The sequence below is a fragment of the Scomber japonicus genome, chromosome 18 (genome assembly GCF_027409825.1).
Source record: "Scomber japonicus isolate fScoJap1 chromosome 18, fScoJap1.pri, whole genome shotgun sequence".
Taxonomy (NCBI): domain Eukaryota; kingdom Metazoa; phylum Chordata; class Actinopteri; order Scombriformes; family Scombridae; genus Scomber; species Scomber japonicus.
The window spans coordinates 24,579,069-24,601,683 of NC_070595.1; the positions used below are offsets into that span (position 1 = coordinate 24,579,069).

The 22,615-nt window shown below is 40.6% G+C and overlaps 2 protein-coding genes across 2 annotated transcripts; one reads left to right on the forward strand and one right to left on the reverse strand.

Moving 5' to 3' along the window:
- Positions 1-278: 278 nt before the first annotated feature.
- On the forward strand, positions 279-9,039 carry armc5 (armadillo repeat containing 5). Its single transcript, XM_053338487.1, has 7 exons — positions 279-1,196; positions 1,281-1,311; positions 1,428-1,538; positions 3,959-4,853; positions 4,961-5,727; positions 6,592-6,724; positions 6,973-9,039. Exons 1-7 carry the CDS (start codon positions 813-815, stop codon positions 8,372-8,374), a joined length of 3,723 nt encoding a protein of 1,240 aa, XP_053194462.1. The 5' UTR covers positions 279-812; the 3' UTR covers positions 8,375-9,039.
- Positions 9,040-10,522: 1,483 nt separating this feature from the next.
- On the reverse strand, positions 10,523-12,030 carry LOC128378956 (cytochrome c oxidase subunit 6A, mitochondrial). Its single transcript, XM_053338544.1, has 4 exons — positions 11,875-12,030; positions 11,382-11,451; positions 10,881-11,023; positions 10,523-10,760 (listed from the first exon to the last, which is right to left on the reverse strand). The coding sequence occupies exons 2-4, from the start codon at positions 11,449-11,451 to the stop codon at positions 10,671-10,673; spliced, it is 303 nt and encodes a 100-aa protein (XP_053194519.1). The 5' UTR covers positions 11,875-12,030; the 3' UTR covers positions 10,523-10,670.
- Positions 12,031-22,615: the final 10,585 nt, after the last annotated feature.

Genomic DNA, 22,615 nt, shown 5'->3' on the forward strand with positions numbered 1-22,615 from the left:
ATTGTAGTCCTTTACGGTTAAGACGAGCGTTCTTTTGATTAGTCGAGCCGCGCTAATAGAACTACAATCCCTAACCGCCGCGACGTGCTCGACGGAAGCTTCACGTTTCAACCGCCACGGGGAATGTAGTTTTTTAAATCGAGGAAACGCGTTCTAGAAGACGACAAGCAGCGACTTTCTGAACTACAACTCCCACCATCTACCTCGCCGACCCTCCTCTTCACTCCGTGCTCCCTCCCTCGACCGCCCCCTGTTTTTGTTGTTTGGCTAAAGATGGCGTTAGCGGCTAACACAGGCGATTGCTTTTTTGTTGCACCAAAATTAGTGGGCCAGTGGTGTCAAAACATTGAACAAACAGAGCTTTGATTCGTCATTTGATGTGCAAACATGTGTTGTGTTGAGCAAGTACACGTCCATTACGCAGAATAACGCGTGGTCGGCCTCCTCACGATGTAGGCCTGTTTTTTGGTAAGGGAGTGGACCGAAGCTGGTGGGACTCCATTTCCCAGAAGGCACCGCGGCATCAGGTGGTACAACTTTACTTTTCCATGCTGGTATCTGTAGTTCTGACCACACCACTGTGTTATTTGTGTGGAAACTTTTTTGTTTTGAAAAAATATGAATGAACACAGTAAAGTCACATTTCACCAGCTGAGTTATTTAGTTGATTAATTGAAACAGAGAGAAAAAAAAGGACATGTTTGATTTGTTAGTGTTTCACTGGCAGCCTCCAGGGATGCTCAAGAGTGTGTGTAGTGTTTTTGTTTGCTGAAAGGAAGAATATTGAGATTAGTGAGCCAGGCAGAGACACCATGGCTGCATCACCTGTGCAAAGTGACTGGAAACAATCTCGAGCACACGCCAAGGAGGGGCACCCATCATCACCCGAGTCCTCTCTGACCTGGTGCTTGAGTCACCTCTCCAAACCTCGATCAGGGGCCGAACATGGCAAGGCAGACTCAGGCGGTGGCAGAGAGATGGATAAGAGGTCCAGGGTCTCTCAGTGGAGAGCCCTGGTTGCCATCCGGACGCAGCACATCAAGGGTGACAAGGCCGGCATCGCCCGATTCAGAACTCGAGGTGGTCTTCGGCCCCTGGTGGACCTGCTAGGGCACCCAGAGTGCTCCAGGAAAACTTTGGACCTGGCTCTCAGCATCCTGGCCAACTGCTGCACTGAGCTGGAGACACGCATAGAGGTGAGATGAACTGAATAATTAAAAATATATTGAAAACTGATTTAATCTTTAAATTGCTCATAACTGAACCGTCTTCCACTACAGGTTCGTAAGCTGGATGGAATAAACGTCGTAGGTAAGTGAAATCATCCACTCATGTGACTTTTTATGACAAAAGCCAGAATTCGCAATCATTTTATCACATTTTAAAACATTTAATCCTAAAAAAAAAAATATTCTTGACTTTCTCAGTGGACATCCTGAAGAGAAATGTTGCCCTGGAGACCGTCCAGAACCGAGCAGCCCGAGCTTTGGGAAACTTGGCGATGGATCCAGAGAGCTCAGCACTCATCCACTCTGCCGGTAAGTGAGAGGAGGGAAATGGTAGCGCGTATCACTACATCAGTTTTTTAGTTGGCTGTTTTTTTTTTTCCTGCATTTAGAAATGAGAAGCAGCTTTAATGCTTTTTGCAGCAGAATTAAATAAAATTTATAATAAGTTATATTTTTTCTTTTCTTTTCACTGGAAAGAAACACTGATTTATGGGCAGGCTTTACGATGTTGGCACTCAGATATTTTCAGTTTAAATTAAAATGTTTTTGATTTTATAAATTGACAATGCAGATACTGGATTTTGGCTTTCTAACCTGTTATATATAGACATTGTTATATATAAATTCATACATTTTTATAGTTGAGGGTAAGGCAACTAAAGATTATTTTAATTATCTGTTAATCTGATTATTTTCTAAATTAGTTTGTTAGTTGTTCGGTCCATAAAATGTCAGAAAATGGTTAAAAATTTAGATCACTGTTTCCCAAAGCCCAAAATTACACCTTCAAATGCCTTGTTTTGTCTGGAATAAGAGAATTTATACTTTTTTTTTCCTTAAACAATGACTCAAAATGATTAGGCAGTTATCAAAATAGTTTGCAATTAATTTAATAGTTGGCAGCTAATCAATAAATGGACTAATCTTTGCAGCTGTAGTTGGACATCCTGTCGGCCAACATCCCTCCCTCCATACATTTCATGTGTCTTCACAGTCAAACTTTGTAATAAAGCCAAAAAAAAGCCTAAAAATAATCTTAAATATTCTTGATACATGAAGTGATCCATCCAGCTGTTCACATTATAATTCATTACCAGTGGATGAGAGGGACAGGTGTGCAGAAACTTGCCAAGTGGTCCAAATGTGTTGAATATCTTATCTCTTTATAAGAAACTTGAATAAGGAGAGTTTAGTTAGAAATTTGGCGATGAGACTCCAACAATGTGAAAAATCTACATAAAGCGTAGGGAGATAGGAAGAAAGGACATGATCCCCCTGAAGTCTAAATGCTGCGGCTGGTGGTGGTGGTGGAGCGAGGCCAGTAGGTGGAAACTTTTGGACGAGTCTCCCTGGATACCACAGAGGTCATGGTGTTGACGGCTGGTTTGTGTAATAATAGGTCAGAGTAACAAGTTAGAGCATCTAGAGAGCTCAGATGTGGTGACGGCCGAATTATGAATGAAGCGGTTTTTGACAGTGTGGGAAAGCAGAGGTTTCTAGTAGGGCTGGGCGATTATGGCAAAAATCAAAATCACGATTAATTGAACTTTTAACCTCGCTTCCACCCTTGATGAACAATTATGTATTTTCACAGTTTCTATTTTAGCACATGACTATCTTTAGGGAGTGAAAATAATGATGTTTTAAGGTGTGACGCTGTGGTTAAAGATCATGGTTTGGGTAAAAATGATCACTGGAGAAAAGTTTTCAAATTCCTTAAAGATATGCAACCTTTGCTGTCATGGCAACAGTGAACACCACGATTACTTGACATGAGCAAGATTAAGTCGAGTTTCTAAATGTTGGTTTCGATTATTTTTCGATTAATTACCCAGCCCTAGTTTCTAGGGTTGGGTACCTTTCATATTTGACCTGGTGTTCGGTATCGGTACGCAACAGTGCTTCATTTCGGTACTTTACTCTAAATCTGTAATCTGTAATCTGTAATGTAAGTATCAACCCAAAAAGTCCCAAAATCCTTACTTTAAAATATTTTGCCTACTTATTTTCAACATTTTAAAAATAATATAAAAGTATGAAAATATGAACATTTAATAATACACATTAATTATTACACCTCTCCAACAAAGGTAAAGATCAATACAACACACACACAAAAAGAATAAAGATGTAAATAAATATGAAGGGTGCAATTATTAGAAAGAAAATAAAAAAAGTAAACATATAAAACATATATAATGTGCAAAATATATATAAAAATATATTCACATAGGTTATTTAGCCTTTATGAACCATATTTCTTCTAAACATATTTCTTCATATGTGTTTCTGTTGTTAACACTGTTTTCCCACAATGCATCTGTGTAGCTGTAGCGCTGTTATAGTTACACATTGTGACACCATGACTGAGTTTAGTAGGTGTTATGACGTTCATGAGATTTCTCTATAAACGCCAGCACAGGTTACTGGTGGTATTGCACCCATGAGCAAAGTATAAATAGTTTCAGGGCAGAGATATAATAATCTGCTCTGTCATGCACTCAGCTCGTGTGTTCCTCTGCAGAGCTATGCGTCTGAATGTACCGAAATTAGGCACCGTTTAATTTGATGTAAGTCAATACTCGGTAGTACTGACATAATTCGGTCGGTACTATTAAAAGTGCGGACCTCGGTACCCAACCCTAGAGGTGACAGAGATAAATAGACTACAGTTGGAAATGTCTATTCATATTACCATTAATCAGTTCTTCTTTCTTTTTCCTACACAGGTGGCGTTGCTCTCCTCCTCCTCTGTGTGTCTCTCTCCTCTGCCCCCTCGTCCCCCACCGCTGCTCCCCCCAAAGACCCCTGCCCTAAACTGGAGTGTGCTCAGTCAGCCGCTCGAGCTCTCCTCTACCTCTCCGACACGCCCTCCAACCGCCTGGCGCTGCTCACCCAAGGGACCGTATCTGCCCTCGCCCCCCTCATCGCTCCGGAGTACCCCCAGGGGCTGAGGCGGGCGGCGCTCAGGACCATCCATGAGCTGACCCGGAGCTGCGGTGTCGAGTGTGCCAGGGAGGTGTCGCGTTCTGGGGTCCTGGCTCAGCTCGGTGTCATGGCGTCGGGGGAGTCCGGTAAACCTTTCGAGGAGCTGGCACTGAAAACTTTGGCCAACATGTGCTCCCAAGGCTGCCTGCGCCCTCTTGTGGGGTCACTCGGGGTCATTCAGAAATTCACAGAGGAGGTGAAGAGAGACCCGCTGAAGTCTGGAGTCTTCCTCAAGGCGCTGTGCTTGTGCTGTAAGGAAGCCGTCAACCGGGCTAAGGTGAAGGAGAGCGGCGGACTGGAGGCGTTAATCAGCTTTTTGGCCGCCCACAAGAGTCACCCCCTTTCCCGGCTGGCTATTCTTGCCTGTGTGGACTTTGTGTTCGATGAGACGGCCATGGAGCAGTTGCAGGAGTTAGGGCTGGTCCCTCTGCTTGTTGCCCGACTCGTCGAGCTCACCAGAGGGGAGGAGCAACCCCCCGAGAAGATGGACGTAAGCATCACCTCCAGCATGTCTCCCACTGAGCTTCTCTCCTCAACATGTTTCGACTCTTTCGATTTCCCCCCACCCGAGGGGTACAAGAAGGAGGAGGCGGGTCGGGAGCAAGGTCTGTGCTCATCGAGCTTTTTAAGTCTCAGGTATGTAAAATGAAGAGTTCAGGTTTCTTTAATTTATCTGAATGAACTTTTTATTATTCTTTATCATTCTTCTCTTTTAAAGCTGATGGTCTTTTTTGTTTCCTCAGGTCCTGGTTGGTGTCCGAGGGTTTGATCTCTTCTGAGGGAGACCTGCTCGATTCCCCGGGCGGTGTTGATGGGGAATGGGCAAGTCTTCAGATCCAACCGTCTTCATCCCCTCAAACCTCCTCCCCAAACCCTGACTCACACCCCTCTCTTAAAAACTCTTCTCCTCCCAACCCCGCTCCCTCTTCTGCTTCTAAAAAAGTAGCTCAGCCCTCTTGCGTGCCCCAGCTGTCATCCCCGGGGAAAGTAGTCACCGATCCGCCTCCCTCCAGTCCCCAAATCCAGCCCGCCTCCTCCACCGTCTCCTCTCCCACTAAAACACCAGTTTCTCCATCAAAGTTCACATCCCCGCACAGAAGGAGGCAGCGGGCTCACTCCTCAGTCTGTTTATCAAAAGTCACTCTTGACACCCCTCCCTCTGCCTCCCGCTCCATGGCGTACCACCACCCTTACCACCCTGAACCCTGGACGCCGGAGTCTCCCATCCTGCTGCTGCTTTCTCGCTTCTCCCACGCCACGGACCCGAGTGCCGCTCTGGTTAACTCGGGCATCATGTCCGGCCTGCTGTACTACCTCACCCAGCACCAGGACCCCAGCAGCAGGTGCTTCCGCATGCTGTGCCGGCTGAGCTGCAACCCCAACTGTTTGCAGTCGCTGGTCCGGACCGGCTCCGTGGCGCTGATTCGCCACCATCTCTGCCAGAGGGAGCGGGGATCGGAGGGAGAGAGGAGGCAGACGGACCGAGTGAAAGCTAAAGTTAGACAACTGGGTAAGAGAAAGAAGATCATAGTGAGGGTTGCAGGTTGATTTCATGGTAACTTTTGAGGAGCGTTATTCAACCTGTAAACTTCATAGTTTCTTTAAAATAACAGTTTCAACAAAGATAAACAGTTACATATTGCCTTATTGAAGTTATAGATAATGTATATTTGATTAATCTTCTTTTATTATAATTAATATTAGTGAGTAAATCATGAAATCCAGTTATTTTGCCAAGAGTAATTACCCAGAAGTAGTTAGAATAATTAAAAGCAACATTTGTAATGGACTGTTTTAGGGCTACAATTGACAACCACTTTCATTATTAATTAATCCTCCCATATTTTCTCTATTAATTGTTTTAATGTCCAAAAATTGTGATAAATACCAGTTATAATTTCTTACTGCCCTCAGCGATGCCTTAAAATATGTTATTTTGTCTAATAAACAGTCCAAAGTCCAAACACATTATGGATGTGACAAATAAAAAAAGACTATTTAAAGTTAGAGATAATAAAAATTTGATTAATCTTCTATTACATTGGTGTGTAAATCATTAAATATAATTCTTTTGCCAAGACTAATTACCAGGAATTAGCTTAAATATTAAATTAAACTATTCGTCATTTTTAGGGCTGCAGTTAACAACCATTTTCACTGTTGATTAATCTGGCCATTATTGTTATATTAATTAATCATGATATACATGACACATAAAAAGTGTCAAATTTCGCTAATGCAACCAGCTTAAAAAATGACTGAAGCGATTATCGTAGTTGCTCATTAATTTTCTGTCAATCACCTAATCAATTAAACTATTCATTGCAGCCCTTTGATATATAAGAGAAGTTTATAATTGTGACTGTCCTCGTAGGTTTGGCTCTTCTCAGTAATCTGCGGGTCCAGTGTGAGTCTGGATTCGGCTCGGGAGTTCTCGCTCATGTGATGCTTTCCGGCTCCGAGTCAGACAAGATGAACTGCGCTCTGTCTCTGCCGTTAATCAGCAGGTGAGTCGTAAAGGTGTAGAAATATGAGATCTGTCAGGTTTTAAGACTGAAAAGTGTAGGAATGTTGTAAAATCAGCTTTTTTTGTCCTCATAATAGTCTCAAGGGCCTTTAAAGATTTTACTGAGTTAATGCTTTTTAATTTACTTGATCTTACAAAGAAACTAAATATTCTCAGGTTTACTTTCAGACAGATGATTAAGATAATCAATCAAATATGAGTTTTATAAATCCTCTTTTCCTTCGACAGCAACAAGCCCCTGTTGAAGAAGCTCCTCCTGGACAGCGGCGGTCTGCTCTTGGCTCTGCAGCCCCTCTGCTGCGATGACGATGACATGGATGAAGACCACCCCGCTGAAAGTGGGAGGTTCCTTTCCGATTGGTTTAACTTACCCCATTCAGCTCTGACCTCTCAGCCCCACTCGCTGTACCTCTCTCTCCTGATTGGATGTCTCTCTAACCTGACGGGAGGCGTCAAAGCGGACCTCGACAAAAGACATGTCAACCCGGTTAAAACACAGACGGTCGCTAAAAGCGACGCTGCTTCACCCCCTCCTTCGAAAAAGGCTCGACTAGTAGACGTCTGTCCTTACGGTGAGTCAGACTTTGACCTCCTGCTGCTGCTGGACGACGGCACCGAGATCCCGGCCAACAGGGAGGCTGTAGCAGGGGTGGAGGGCACGGACGGGGTCGGCTCTGAGTACTTCAGGGCTCTGCTGAGAGGCGGATTCGGAGAGGCTCAGGGTGACGTGGAGGAAGCCATCCACATTAAAGATGTTAGCACAGGTATGTTGCTACCGGTGCTGCATTACCTGCACGGGTGTCGCCTCACAAACGACACGGAAACAACAAAAGAAGGGGGTGATGGAGAGAAGAGAGGACACTGTCAGATTTTGAACACACTGGTCCTTGAAGGGCTGGATTTCTGCAAAAAGGAGACGGGGGAGCACCCGGCTTTCCAGAAAACACGTCTAGGCGAGGTGATGACCGGAGCGTGCAGATTCTTGGTGACGGAGCTGCAGAGAGAGTTAGAGGATCTCTGCGTGTCTCTTCTCCTGTCCTGCTCCACCAAGGCTGCTAGTCGAGCTGCATCAGCTCCCACGGAGGACAACGCCGACAAGGACGCATCTAAAATGGACCAAGAATGTCTCGAGTCCGCCGAGGAGAACCTGGCCAATCGAACATCCGAGTTGGAGTTGAGTGGCTTAGAGGCACAAACGGAAAATCTACCGGGACAGACGAAGAAACCAAACAGTTTCCTACATCAAACAGACAGTAAAAAAAGCTCTGCGGCTAGTCGAAAGGCTAGCAGGGAACTCAGTCTTTCTACGGACCTGAAGGACGCCCCGGTGTCCAGATCAAGCTCACTCACTCCAGAAGAGCTGAGACCAAAGAACTTGACGAGAAGTTCAGCACAGGGCGGGATGCTGGCTGCTCTCCTCCCTCAGATATACTGGTTTTCCCAGCGGTACAGCTACCCAGCGCTGGGTCGGGCCTGCTTGTCTCTGCTGCTGGGCTGTCAGGACTGTCCTCGGCCCTTCTCCTCCTCCTCCCTCGCCAGGGAATGCCTTCGCAGACTCGCCAGAGAGGCCGACTGCACGGACGCTCTGAAACAGGACCTGCTGAGTCTGGCCACGGCCGCTCTGAGCTGAGCTGATGAAACGTGGAGTGATGTGATTGATATGAATTCAGAGGGCACAGATCAGACTCAGAGTCGACTTGGGGAGCTTGTTATAAGCCTCTCAAAAAGATGCCATTGTTATAATTTTATTAAATGTCTAATATAGTACAAAGTGCAGGTTATAACAGTGGCATCATTACCTGAAAAACATGCTGTATGAATTTCTTCGGCACTAACAAGAATGTTGATTTATTTTCATAATTTCAAAGCCTGAATTTTTATTTTAGTTTGTAGCCTGTCACAGCATGACATAATGGTGTTAATTTACTGTTGTTTAACTTCTAATGACATTTGTATTGTGATTTTTCTTTTCTTCTTTTTTTTTTTGAAGGGAGGGCAGGGAGACGAGTGTCAGCAAATGTGTACATTGCATTTGATAAATGTAATTAATTTAGCTGGAAGAACTGGAATTATCAGGTTTGGTCTAGGAGCCAGTTGTTTATTTTGTACATACATAGAGATAATATGAAATAGCCTGATATACAGTGTAGATTTCACCTGTCGCATATCAATTTATGCCAACTGAATATATAAATTTATGCCACTTAATACGTTGTTGGAGCTTCACTTTGCCTTCAGTTTTTTTTTCTTGTTTGATTTTTGGATCCAGAAACAGATTTTCTACACATTGATCAGAGCACATATCTTCAGGTAATGTCAGTCTGTTATATTATTTCAATCCAACAGAGAGATAAATGTCTCAAAACTGTTGAATTCAGAATTTAGTGAATGAATCGTTATAACTTTTCATTTTCAGGAGTCCAACACCTAGCATAGGGCGGCAGGGCGGCAGGGTGGTGCAGTGTAACATAAAGGTTAATTGGAGACTCTTAATTGCCCGTAGGTGTGAATGGTTGTCTGTTTAATCTGTTAGCCCTGTGATGGACTGGAGACCTGTCCAGTGTGTACCTCACCTTTTACCCAATGACACCTGGCATGCTGCTAATTATTACTAAATGTTTTTTGCATTTTAAAGGATAAAGCTGCAGAGATTCAATCAAATCACATAAAAATACAAAAACTAAAAAAGTCTCTCAATACTCTCCAACTTCCATCATTTCTTCCTACTGAAAAATATAGGTTACACATATGTAATTTAATTCCTTTTTAAAACAACCACTTTAGTTTTTATACCAAATATTCCCCAAAAAAGAGAAAAATATGCATTTTTTGGGGATTATTTTGAGCTGCGGATTTATACACGTTTGGCCCTTTAGTGAGTATTTACTACAGTGTCAAGAAGCTCCTGAGTCAACTTCTGTTTTATCAGTCAAATCACTTCCTGTTTTGTTTTTTATAGCTGCGTCATTATACACAAACACACACATGATAACATGACAAACAAAACTATACAAAGTCAACGGACAGGTCAATGCAGAGGAGCACGGGGCTCATTTCTTTTTCATCTCTTACCTCTGGTCTTGAACGTTAGTGATGATGCCCAAACCGCTTTTCAAAGACGCTGATACAGCTACGACTCCTCAGCTGACAGGAGAGACGCTCTTTAGTGCACTGTAGGGTTTTATAGCTGAACTACTAACAGGATGCACAACCTTTTTTTCATCTCTTTAAGACGAAAAGTGATGTTGAACAAAGGCATTAAAATGTGAGTTTTAAAGGTAAAACATGACACACATCTGCAGATATGTCAAGCAAATGACAAATTAATACACTAATATTGACCCCCTCCTCTAATTGCCCTCACAGTTAATGCATTTATCTGAAAGTCAGACTCTGAATATCTTAAATTTGGGTCCCCAGTATTTACAGCAACAAGACAGCATGTGTGGGACTGACTCAAATTTAACTACAGTGCCCATGATCATTGTAAAGAAGGGGTATGCTGCAGCAGTGTGGCACATTAACAGTTGGAGGTCTGTGGCATCAAAGAATAAACAACTAACATCAGGCTTTGACTAAACTAACATTAATGTTTTTTTAACTTTTTTATGGGATTTATTGACAATAGGGAAACACATAATATCAGCAAAGTTATCCTTTAAAGCCCCAGTGTGCAGGATTTGAACATTTCTAGCATTGATGACCCTTATTGGGAGTAAAAGAAGACACCACACATAAATTGCACGCTACTCTGAATTAAAGGAACAAGAAATGGCACTCATTGTAAGAGAGCATAAAGTGGTTTTATTCCCATCTGAGTGCACCGCTTGATGGCGATGCTACTTCGCCTCCGCCTCGGTCAGTATAATTAAGTCAAGCAGGCTGCAGACTGGAGTTTAAGGAGTAGAGAAATGTGACTGGTCCCCTCAGTGGTGGGAGCCCTCGTAGCCTTCGGGCAGAGCATTGGTGTGAGGGTTGTGGAACAGGCTGTGGTTTCCATCGCCCCAGGGGAATTTCTACAAGGAGACATGTTAGCAAATTAGTAAAGTAAAATCTTTACATTCACTGAAGACCATTCCTATTTAAATAATGTTTTTTTTGCAGAGTTCTGAAAAAGTGGGTAAAATGAGCTTCACCTTGGTGCGGACGCGCAGGTGAGGATATGGCACAAACTCTGGTGCGCCATGCGAGTGAGCCTGCATCTTCATGTAGGCGTTGGCCATGCAGACACCAACACCAGGTAAGGCCAGCACCCAGGTCAGTATCTTCCAGGTCCTTGCTGTGGAAAACAATTAGTTAAAAAACCAACAAAACACATGACTAAAGCACTAAAATAAATCCAAATATGTGTGTGTGTGTGTGTGTGTGTGTGTGTGTTTGTGTGTGTCGAATGCAAACATAAATTTAGAGCAGCTGTCGTGCATTGGAGTCCATACTGATGATTAAAACTGATTATCTGCCAAACAGCGTGAATGTGCAGGACGGCTGCCAGCTCTGCAGACATTTCAGTTAATGTTCAACAGTAGACTCTGAGGCGTTGTTGTTTTTTTTTGTTTTTGCTTTTTCGTATATGCATATAGCAAGTCTGAATTTGGCTAATATGACAGATGAGATAGACACAGGAAAGCCACACTGACCTCCTCCCTCATGGCTCGCATGCGACGCAGCGGCAAACACCCGACGAGTGGCCAAAGCAGACAGAGACATCTGCAGAGTTTATAGATAGTAATGTTTAATCACACCTGCATAAACATACACGATGAATATAAAAACACAAGTGACCACACACTTCAGTGTTATGTCACATCAAAGAAGCGTAAGGAGATTAAAATGACCTATGCTGCTGTATTTGCATGTCAAGGGGGACTTCTGTAACCTTTGTACAGACCCAAGATACACAACACACCAACAGAAATAACAACAAGTGATCTGAAGATAACTTGTATGCAAGAATCTGATATTTGTGATCAAATAATTAGCAGATAATATCATTTATATACCTGAAAACTTTACAAATAAACACCTACAGTACAGTAAGGGTTGAACCTGGGCCTACTGCTGTTGCTGCATATCAGAGTACTACTAATCTAGCTAAAATGTAAAAAATGAGTAAATTATGGTAAAACTTACTGTTCTTCAGGTAGGCAATATTATATATGCTTTATTTTCCTCTTCTTATTTCTCTGGTGTAATCGTTGCTCATTTAATTTCTTCCTCTTCTCAGCTTGTTTGTCCTTCAGTCTGTCCTGAGCTGAACTCTGTGTGTCAGACTCCTCCCTATTTCAATCTGTCCCTGCGCCAAGAAACTTTATATTTGGGCAAGTGCAAAGGCGGGCAGATAAGTGACGAAGAGGAAGAGGATGGGGAGGGGGAGGAGGTGTGTGGGTGCCGTGGAGGACATTCAGCCTATATTAAAAAAAATGCAATCAGAGCAGAGCGCTTATTAATCCTCATTAATAGCCTCTTAAGTTAATGGAGAAGGCTGATTAATATAATCAGTGTGCCAGCTTTCACTTTTGGTTTCAGGTTGTTCAGTCCTCACTGTCGTTCTTTATAAACTCCTGGAGTTCAGCTGCAGGTCACAGGTGCAACATGACGTCACTCTATTTACATTTTTACGATTACTTCATCACCAAAGGCTGTAAATCCTCCTTGTTTTTCCTTCCAAATCAGATTAACAATGACATCGTAATGTGAAAAATATAAGCCAATGAGGCCAATGTTATTACTCAAAGGCAAGTCCTCTGGGATTCAGATCTCTTATATGAAAAAAAGACTTAAAAGTTAAAGTATTTATAAGTGTAGTAGATCACAGGCTTCTAGGCTTTCTTCAGTCTTTGTCATATGATATTAACAGTATAAACAGTTTCCTGTTGTAACAACATGTCCAGTTTCATAAGAAAGGAAGTTGGTTTGTCATAAAGAGAGAAAATATACGCTATTAGAATATACTGACAAAAAATTACATCGCTGTTAAATGTATCTGTTTTGTTTTTTTTAAACCAAGATGTGCATAATCTTTAAGTCCGTCTTAAAATAACAGTCAGGAGCCCAAATTAATATTAAAAGATGTTTGTCTTGCTGTGATCATTTCTCCTGTTCATACTGAAGGTCTCTTCATAATGCACTTAAAATGTAAGTGATAAGGGACAAAACCCACAGACCTCCTTCTGTGCAAGGATGGCATGTAGGCATGTATGTAAAAGTTGATCTGAAGCTAATATGAAGCTTCAGCTGTCAAACAACAACATTACAGTCTTTTTAGTGCCAAAGTTCCTCTTTTTGTTACTATACTTCCACCACAGCTCAACAGAGGAAACACAAAGAGGGAATCTGATGCTAAAAAGACTGTAAATGTGTCAGATATGACTAACTCAGACTACTGAAGCCTCATATAAGCTTCACATCTACTTTTAAATGACTGTGTGCATTGTGTCCTACGTCCATTACATTGAAAGCACATGTTAAGGGGATCTTTTAATAGTCAGTATGAACAGGAGGAATTATTAAAGCAAGGAAAACCTCTTTCACCGTTGGTATGGATACCTGACTGCTATTTTAAGACACACTTGAAGGATTTGAGAACTTGTCCTCTTATACAAACTATCCACCAGATGGGGCAGTGCTGCTATGAGGAAGCTGTCCTTAAAGCACTCTGCTTGTCCTTTCAGTCAGTTGTGTTAAACAGGCTTACTTCTGCATTTAAGTTCCTTCCCACTTGGTTAATTTTTGTACTAAGTTCATTATTTAGATTGCAGAAATAACCCTGTATAACCTGTATGTTGAGTCAGTTATTTAGATGCTCTTCTGAATTTAGTATTAAGTTGGAAAGAGTTGAGTCCACTGAACAACATATAAAGTTCAATAAATTTTAATAAGATACAAAATCCAGCAGTCATGATGTGCCAAAGTAGGTTTTCATATCTTTATTTTCCCATTGGGTGTACTCAGAAGAACAGCAGCAACAACTTACTGCACCAAACTGCTTTGCACATGACGAAATATCTATGTAGAGTTTATATACAAATGTAGAAATAAACACAGAGACAAAAAAGGCAGTGTAGCCACCACTTCTTTCAGTGGTTATTCTCGATTTTCACGCCGTTAGTGATGCCTTTGTCGTCTCGGTCTGGACAGTTTCGTGCTGTAGTGCAAACAGCAGCCGGAGCCAGCAGTGATGTCAGTCTGTCATGCAAGCAGCAGCCAGTCTGAACGTCTAGCACTTGTGTTATTGTGGGCAGAGGAAACACACACCATCTCAGCACAGACATGTACTGGAGGACAGACACGTGGAGGTATGCGTGTGCTGCAGGTGTGCAGCTGGAAGTCCGACCTGCGGACATGTTATTTAGGTCACTGAATCTCCTTTTAACATGTGTTTGAATGCATGTGTTGAATAAGAAGCAGAAACAGAAATGTATGCAATATAGAAGTTTCTAAACCCTTAGCAAGTGATCTAATTTTAGGTTTTGAATTAATTAATCATCCTTTGTTGGAAGTGCTCGCTGGTTTGTCTTACTTCTCAGATTAACAGTGACATCTGAGGAATTTAAGCCATTGAGGCCAATGTTATTACCTCAATGGCAAATCTTGTGGGAATGACATCTCTTGTACAAAAATGATATAAAAGTTGTATTTCTAATGGCTTTCCAGACTTTTTTGAGGATTTGACTGTCATATGTAAAAACAAATGTCAGTTCTGTGTAATAACATATTCATATTTTCTTGTTAGAAAACGTATTTTTGTAAGAAAACTTGCTGATCTGATGTTTTAATAGGAAAATGTTGCTGTCACTGTTAAATGTATCAGTATTTTTGGTAGACCTACATTCAAATAATCTACAAACGTAGTCATTGAAACATAAAAATCACTCAAATCTGAGCTTGAAGATTTTCACATATATAATAGCATATGTTTGTACTCTCTGTACTTCAGTATTTTGACCCACAATTTAATGAAGCCGGTTATCTCTTTAATTCTCAGCTTTATATTTACAGTATAAGTATTCAAAAAATGTGGGGCACTTACAGTAATTACACAGTATAGGAGAAGAGGTGGTAAAATAAGATATATAACAAGTAGCCTGTAGTGCTGTATATTATTTTTAGCCATAGTGGAAGGGCTGCGGGATGACAGAATCAATCAGTTCATGGTCCCTGGCCAAACTTCACTGAAATACTTCAACATAAAGACATCCATTGTTCCCAGACAACTTTTACTTTTTAGGTTGACATTTGGTGACATTGGTTTTCAGACTCAGCATCTTTTCCCCATGAGGAATTGTCTGAGCTTTGGTGATCCTCTAATTTATCCTCAATGGCACCATCATCAGGACATTTGTTTTATTTCTCCAGTCCTTCAGTTTATGAATAAGTAGATTAGCTCCTGCTCTGAAATGTGAGGCCAATGCAGAAGTGTCTTAAACTTGCCTTCTTTCTAATGGCCAGCAGGGGGCGACTACACCGACTCCAAAGAGAAGTCAAATTGTATGGAAGTCTATTGGACAATTACCCTCCTTCTCACTTGATTTTGTACCTCAGTAAACATTTTCCCTTTTGAATTTTTGGTTTCAATCGCTAGTTTCTACTCTTCAACGATTGTTTTAATTAATAAGTGGCTAACGTTGATTAACCGCAGATTCACAGAGTACAGGCTTAGCGGTGTGTTTTCAGTTAATGGAAGTGAATTTTGCATTTTGGTCACCTTAAACACTAATTCAGCATTTGGTTGTACTACAAGATACTCTAAAGAGTCACATATTCAGTTTTTCTGGTAAATACATTTTGTTTTTATGGTTTTAGGCCTGTGGTTCACTAGCGAAAATTAGCATGCATCATGCTAACCAAGCTAGCAGTAGGTCCAGCTCCACTCCACAAGATTATGTATTTGTTCCAGTGGTTAATTATATTCAGTTGCTTCTATCTAAAGACAAAAATGTCCAAAAAAGCTTTAAAAAGAAGAGTTAATTGCATTTACTTTAAATGGACATCATTTACAACTCTTCATATTCTTAGTAAGTACATTTATTTAATTTATTTGATCATTTATTGAAACTTTTCTGGTACAGAATACAAACTCCACACTAGACTCTACATCTCATTACAAATAAACTATACAATGAAAATACACCAGAATATACTTATTTTAAATAACAATAAATCATAAATCAACTTTACGATTACATAAAACATCCTTTGTTGACTAGGATTTAAAGTGATAAAATTATCACCTCTACGTTCAACCTCCAGTTTAATGCCACCGTCTTGACAGCAGTGAATCTGTGTGTCCTCCAGCGTTTTCACACCCGGGCACGAGAGAGAAAAGACACACAGATTTACAAGGAAAAGACAGGACAGACTGTCTCAAATGGCACAGGCTGCTTTCAGTCCTGTCCAACATCACACACACTTACTGCATCGCATACAATCCACAGTTGTCTTTCTCTTGGCACGAAGGACACAGACAGGAGTGTGTGGGTTTGCAGAGTTGTACTCACCTGAACTCAGTTTACGCACGTTTTTTATTTGCATAACACAGTTTACTCACATTTTAGGATGACCTAATGCTACAGTATATGCTATAAATTAATAGGTGGTGTCAAACTGATTATAACAGTAAGCTAATATAATACTTTCTGGAGAATAACCAGTATAAATGTATGATTTTAGAGATCATAGTGTACCCAGCTTTGTATTTACACATCTGTACAGTATGTGTCTGTTTTGTGCACTTTGCTGTGATGAGTCTGCAGTGTTTCCTCCGGCTGCTGTGCGTCTACACCCACTGATGGAAATGCCGCACTTCATCAGGCTCTGGTAGAAAACCTGCTGAATCGGTTCATTCTGTACGTGGTTATCCATCATGCTGGTGACAAACGGACTGCTGTGTTCAATACTGGACAGACGCTCAGGAGACACTCGGCTAACATAGAAAGCCTCTGAAGAATAAAGGAAAGCTATAAGTCCTCAATTTAAATTGTGTTTAAAGCTACACGTGAATGGTAAAACAATTAATTGAAAACTACCACAATTAAATACAGTAAAACTGAACATACTGTCGATTGAGATCAGACAAGTCTTATAGATAAGTGTCTTTAAAAAAACTTTTGACAGTGTAACCACATTTTATTCCCTGCTATTTGGACTGTTTGTTAATTATTTTTTCTGTTAAGCACTTTATAACTCTACTAAGAAAAGTGCTATAGAAGTAAAATGTATTATAACTATTATTATATACAGAGTCCACAGCAGGCCTACTGTACACTAGTCTACAGATTCACATAATCTTGCTACCAGCCGCACAGCTGTATGTGAACTGACTGGTTGTGACTAATTTGTTGCACAAAGCATGGTGGGATACCTGGCGGCGTGGACCAAGCTCATGGTGCGACAAAAGGGCAGGGGCAAGTTCAAAAATTCAAATGGTGCTCAAATCAAGACAGCCAATCAAGCTGCAGGACAGGCAACTCTCTGAACAGTGGTGTGTATTGGCGGTGTGACCGATGCTGCAGGGTGGATATGACTTTATATGAATAGGCAGTTTACAGTTTACAATTCTCGTTTTGCATATCTGACTGCTGGACCGTTTTAGCCCAAAATAGTCAAAATACCACCTGTACGTTAACGGTAAGCTAGATAGCAACTCAGGACTCTATTCTTTCTGTTATTTCTCTTTGGTCTCCTTTTTCCTCCCATCTCTGTACATTTATAAAGCAGATTCATAAAGCTTTAAGGATATATGCACATTTTTAATTGGACGTTGGAAGCGTTGACTCATTTTTGCATCTATATATTTACTTTTTATGTAATTGCTTCACATCTAAAAATCACTTTCATTTTGTCTGAACATACAATAAAATTAAAATGAGTAAAATATTGTCAAAGCTACTATACAATATTGTATTATCAACACATTAGCCTTCATTAGGGCACAGATGAAAGGATTAGATTATTCTGAAACATTATAATTACAAACATTTGTAGTTTTTAACATTTACCAGCAGACAGTACAACAAAACTGCATGTAGACAGTAGCGACTATTACAGAGTGGGCCTGATAAAAACTGTTCAACTGCAAATCACATAAAATATAATTATACAATAAACTATACTGCAATAGTTTTAATATAGTAGAGCTTCATTTAATGTATAGTTACTAGCTCACTACACTTTACAAATAGCTTGCCCAACACTGCTTGTGTAATAGGTTGACTGAGACAGATTCTACCTTTGGGATAACTTTGGCTGCAGGCGTTTGAACAAACTATGAAGACTCAGGATCCACCATCAATATTGTGCTAGGCGGACTGAGCTGACGGGGGATTTGGAGCAATGTGCACCACACATTACTCTACAGTGGAAACTTCCATACACTCTGCATCACATCTGCAGGACCTGTACAGACTACAGAGCTGCTTGTCCTGTAGGTGGAAAGAGATTCTCTTTTATCTGCAGTCTGATATAGAAAGTAAATCAGATAAGACAAGTTTTGTCAGTTAGTCGAGTTATTTTCAATTCGATCTAATCAGTGGAAGAACCTGAAATATTGACAATGTTTTGTTTCATTCCATTCTCTCCTGTGCGGGAAATGATTCCCCTACTAATCTCTACAACAATCTCATTTAACTCCCATTTCCTTTAAAACCTTTGTACAGACATGGAAACCAGTTGTCTTTTAAACTGGTTGGTTTACATTCTGACCAGCTGATATGAATCGATGCAGCATACAGAGCAGAGCTGTTAGTTATTATCTGATCTGACAACATCAGCTCGTTGTGTATTTCTGTTAACCCTCCTGTTGTCCTTGGATCAGTCAACAGGCATTAACTCAAAAATGAAGTACAGTTTCATTTAAATTAGGCCTACTGACTATAATTTCCAAAGAATATGTGTAATACATGGTAATAAATTGGTAATAAATTGGAATGAAGTTGGCTAAAAAGGTCTAACACAGAGTGGGATGACCTTATGCTTCACAAACAGGTCAATTTTAATCCAGGAGGATTAAAGTTGCACAGTCGACAGGAAGACAACATGAGGGTTAACTGGGGTCCAATTTAATAATTTATTCAGGTTATGAAAGGATAAGGCTTATGTTATTTTAATCTTTCTCTAGCCTAACCCTAACCCTAACCCATCTTAAGTGGCTACGAAGGGTGGCAATGTCGGTGTGTTCGGTCAGTCCGCCATCACAGTCCACACTGAAGTATCTCAACGACTATTTGATAGATTCGCATGAAATTTGGCAAAGACATTCACTCTTTTCATCGGATCAAAATTTCAATTTGTTCAATTTGGTTGACAATCAAATACTTGCAAAATCCACAACATTCCTATCTGCCTTGTACTTTGCGTTTATTGCTTATTAGAAAGTGTTATCATGCCAACAGATAGATAGATAGACAGATAGATAGATAGATAGATAGATAGATAGATACTTTACAGATCCTTCACAGGAAATTGCTTGGTTTACAGCACCACACTTAAGAGAGCCAAAATCACATAGAAACACATCTCAGACAACCCAATGGAAAAAAACTAAAAGCTTATAAACTTACAATAAAGTCACAGTAAAGTCAATTCCATGTGTGGTGGTGAATTTTCACTTTTGGATCAGCATGTTATCAACTTCATTACAAGCGTGTTAGTATCCTGATGTTAGCATTTAGCTCAAGTACAGAGAGGTGCGGCCTCACAGAGTTGGCTGTAACTCTAAGTCTTTGTATTTATATGCCTTACAAGGCTACAGAATAGGCTATGACTTTTATTTAGCTACAGCCAAGAATAACTTATGTCTTCTAACATAAACATACAAGAGTCATACAGGTAATTGCTGTTTATTTGTTGCTAACAACCTAACATCTGAGGTAGGATATGTTGTATATCACTAAAATGGACCCTGACAGGCTACCTCACATTTGGACTGGTGTTAGTCTGGCAGGACAGCCTGTTTCCCCTCGGTCTCTCCGTCCAGACTTTTCACTTCAGTCCTTAGGCAAGTTTACCCACACAACACCTTCCACCTCTTGGCGCTCTCTAACCGAAAAAGCCACCCTCAAGTTCACATTAAGAGGTTGTTTTGAATAATGGTGAAGTCCAACCTCAATCACAGACTTCCTCCGTTTACTAAATTTGGTGTCTGTACGGCTTTGGCTCAGAGAGTGATTTATTATAAGCAGATTTTAACATCAGAGCTTCGCTACACTCTCTGACCTAACCTGCTCAGCCAGACGCAAGTTTCAACCCGAAACACCTGCATGAAGATTTGTGCCAGCAGGATCGCTCTGTAGGTCTTTGTGTTCTTCCACCAATTTGGATACGCTACATGGGGCTGAACACTAATATTAAGCCCTGTGTGGAGGTGGCCAACAGTGCCTTACAAGCTGGAAGAAGAAGACCATAAATCCACCAATAAACACAACACAAAACTTTGGATTAAAATGTTTATTTTACCAGCGAAAAACTGTTCATTAGAGCAGCAAACTGTTTATTTTGTTGTTCATGAGTTCATTAAGCTGCTAAATTCACTTGAGGTTATGCAGATTTCCAACCTCCTGATGAAATTGCCTTTTTTGCAGACATTAGGATCCATTTTCAGTTATTTGTTCATTTTTCATTTTACACCTCTGACCACCAAATTGGAGCATGGGTATTTGGAAGTAATTGGTATACAGTACAATAGGAAGTCAATGTGTTGCCACTGTTGCCAGATAAGAGTATATTTTTTAACTGTGCTTTCCATTGTGTCTCAGTATATTTATCCCCATATTTGTGGTTTTCTACTCTCTGTGGAACATTTTGGTTTATTTTAAGCAAGAGGGAAACAATGCCCCATCTTAACAGTAACTGACGAGCTGCATCCAGCTGTGTAATACATATTTTGTCTAATATTTCTTTTTTTATTATTATTCAATTGTTTTCATATAGCGCCACATCTCTACAAAAAGGCTTTTTCTCATAGAGCAGGTCTAGACCATACTCTTTAATAATTTAATTTAAAGAGACCCAGCATTCCCACATGAGCAAGCACTTGGCGACAGCGGCAAGTAAAACCGCTCCTTTAACGGGAAGAAACCTCAAGCAGAACCGGGCCCTAGGTGGGCGGCCATCTGCCTTGACCGGGATAATAATATTTCCCAGAAATGATATTGGTATAACTTTAATGGCACTAAATGTAACAGTGAATGATTCTGGATCTGCACATTGCATCAATTGATGTCTAAGACCGTGATGCAATGTTTGGCATATCGCATATTACCTCACAATCTTCCTAATGACGACATATATGACATTTAAATAGAAAGTCACATCAATTATTTGCAGATTTGCATAGAATATTTGAATAATGCCTTATACAATATAAGCTTTGGCAGTACTTTCTTTTGCAGGTATGAAGCACCACAGCATAAGGTTAAATTTCACATTTCAACACACTATCTTTAGATATCAGGGAAGCCAGCCTGCTAGCTATTTTAAGAAGAAAGTTTAAAATGTACTTCTCCACTTTTGCCTTTAACAGTGATGTTTGAATAGATTTTATATATTCTACTTATTCAATGTTTTAGCTACCTTTACTATTTTAAAATTATTACTATGTTTATTTTCCTGGCTCTTTTAATGTGAAGCACTTGGTGTATGTACTTCCTTTTGTTGTAAAGCACGTTGAGCTACATTTTTAATATACAATACATTTCCTATATATTTGCTTCTGAAACATGCGAAAAGGGCAATGAGAGTCACATTATTAAGCGAGAAAGCTGCCATAAATGGGTAGAGTTGATGAAAATGTTTTATGTCTTTATTGGGAATAAAATGGTCTGCTTCATAGGACGATATGAAGTAATGTCTACTAATAGGCGTACTTTTGAAAAACATAATCCTGAGTTAACTGTGAGCCAACATCTTGCTAACCAGCCTGTTATATAGATTGAAATCCATGAATTCTCACGTCTTTCGTCATTTAAAGGACACATAAGGACAGCACACGAGCACACACACACACACACACTCAATGTAATTTGTAAGTATACATTGGGGCACACAGTGTTTCTAATACAACAGACCACAGTGAAGCTACCAGATGTGTCTCCACAGATGCTCTTGCTGTTTTCTGGGTAAATGAGGCACCACCTCACCTCACTCTATCTTACCTTTTGACAACCATCAGCCCCTTCTTCTCGAGCGCTGTGACATGTCATCTTGAAAAATCTCCTCATGGATCTTAATCTGTGTTTTTATCTTCTTATAATACACCTCTCAAACCTTTGGACAGATGATAAATGTTTACAGGTGAATCATGGGTGAAGGGATGGATTCTTACCGTTCGTGAGTCAGACGTGGGTTATGTTATTGTCTTACGCTCAGTACCACCAGGGGAGACGATGTGGTGGTCTGCACGTGTGTGACTTCAGTTTTCCCTGCAGTGGCACAAGAAAACACAACGGGCCTCTTTCAAAGCATGACCATCGTACTGTATGCGGTTCTCCAGTCAGACGCTTTGCAGTAAGTAAGACGTAAACTTTAACATTACATTAAGAAATGGCTGTAAGACAAAGGACCTCACACACTATAGGATATGAGAACAAGCCTGGAGCTTATATATGGGCTAATGCTTCTTGTACACAGTCTCAACAGAGTGTATGAGTAGTAACACACTAGAGCACACTGACAGTCTGTTTTAACTATGGAAACTGCCTTATATGACACTTTAATTGAGGTGATTGCCTGCAGGACCATTTACAGATTTCCTTATTAAACATTTAACGTTGCATGCTTTTCACGAAACTGTACAGTAGACACACACACATTAAGTAATGTTTCCTCCACAGTTTCCAGTGCACTTCTTTTCATCTGGATATTTACACTCTTTAAA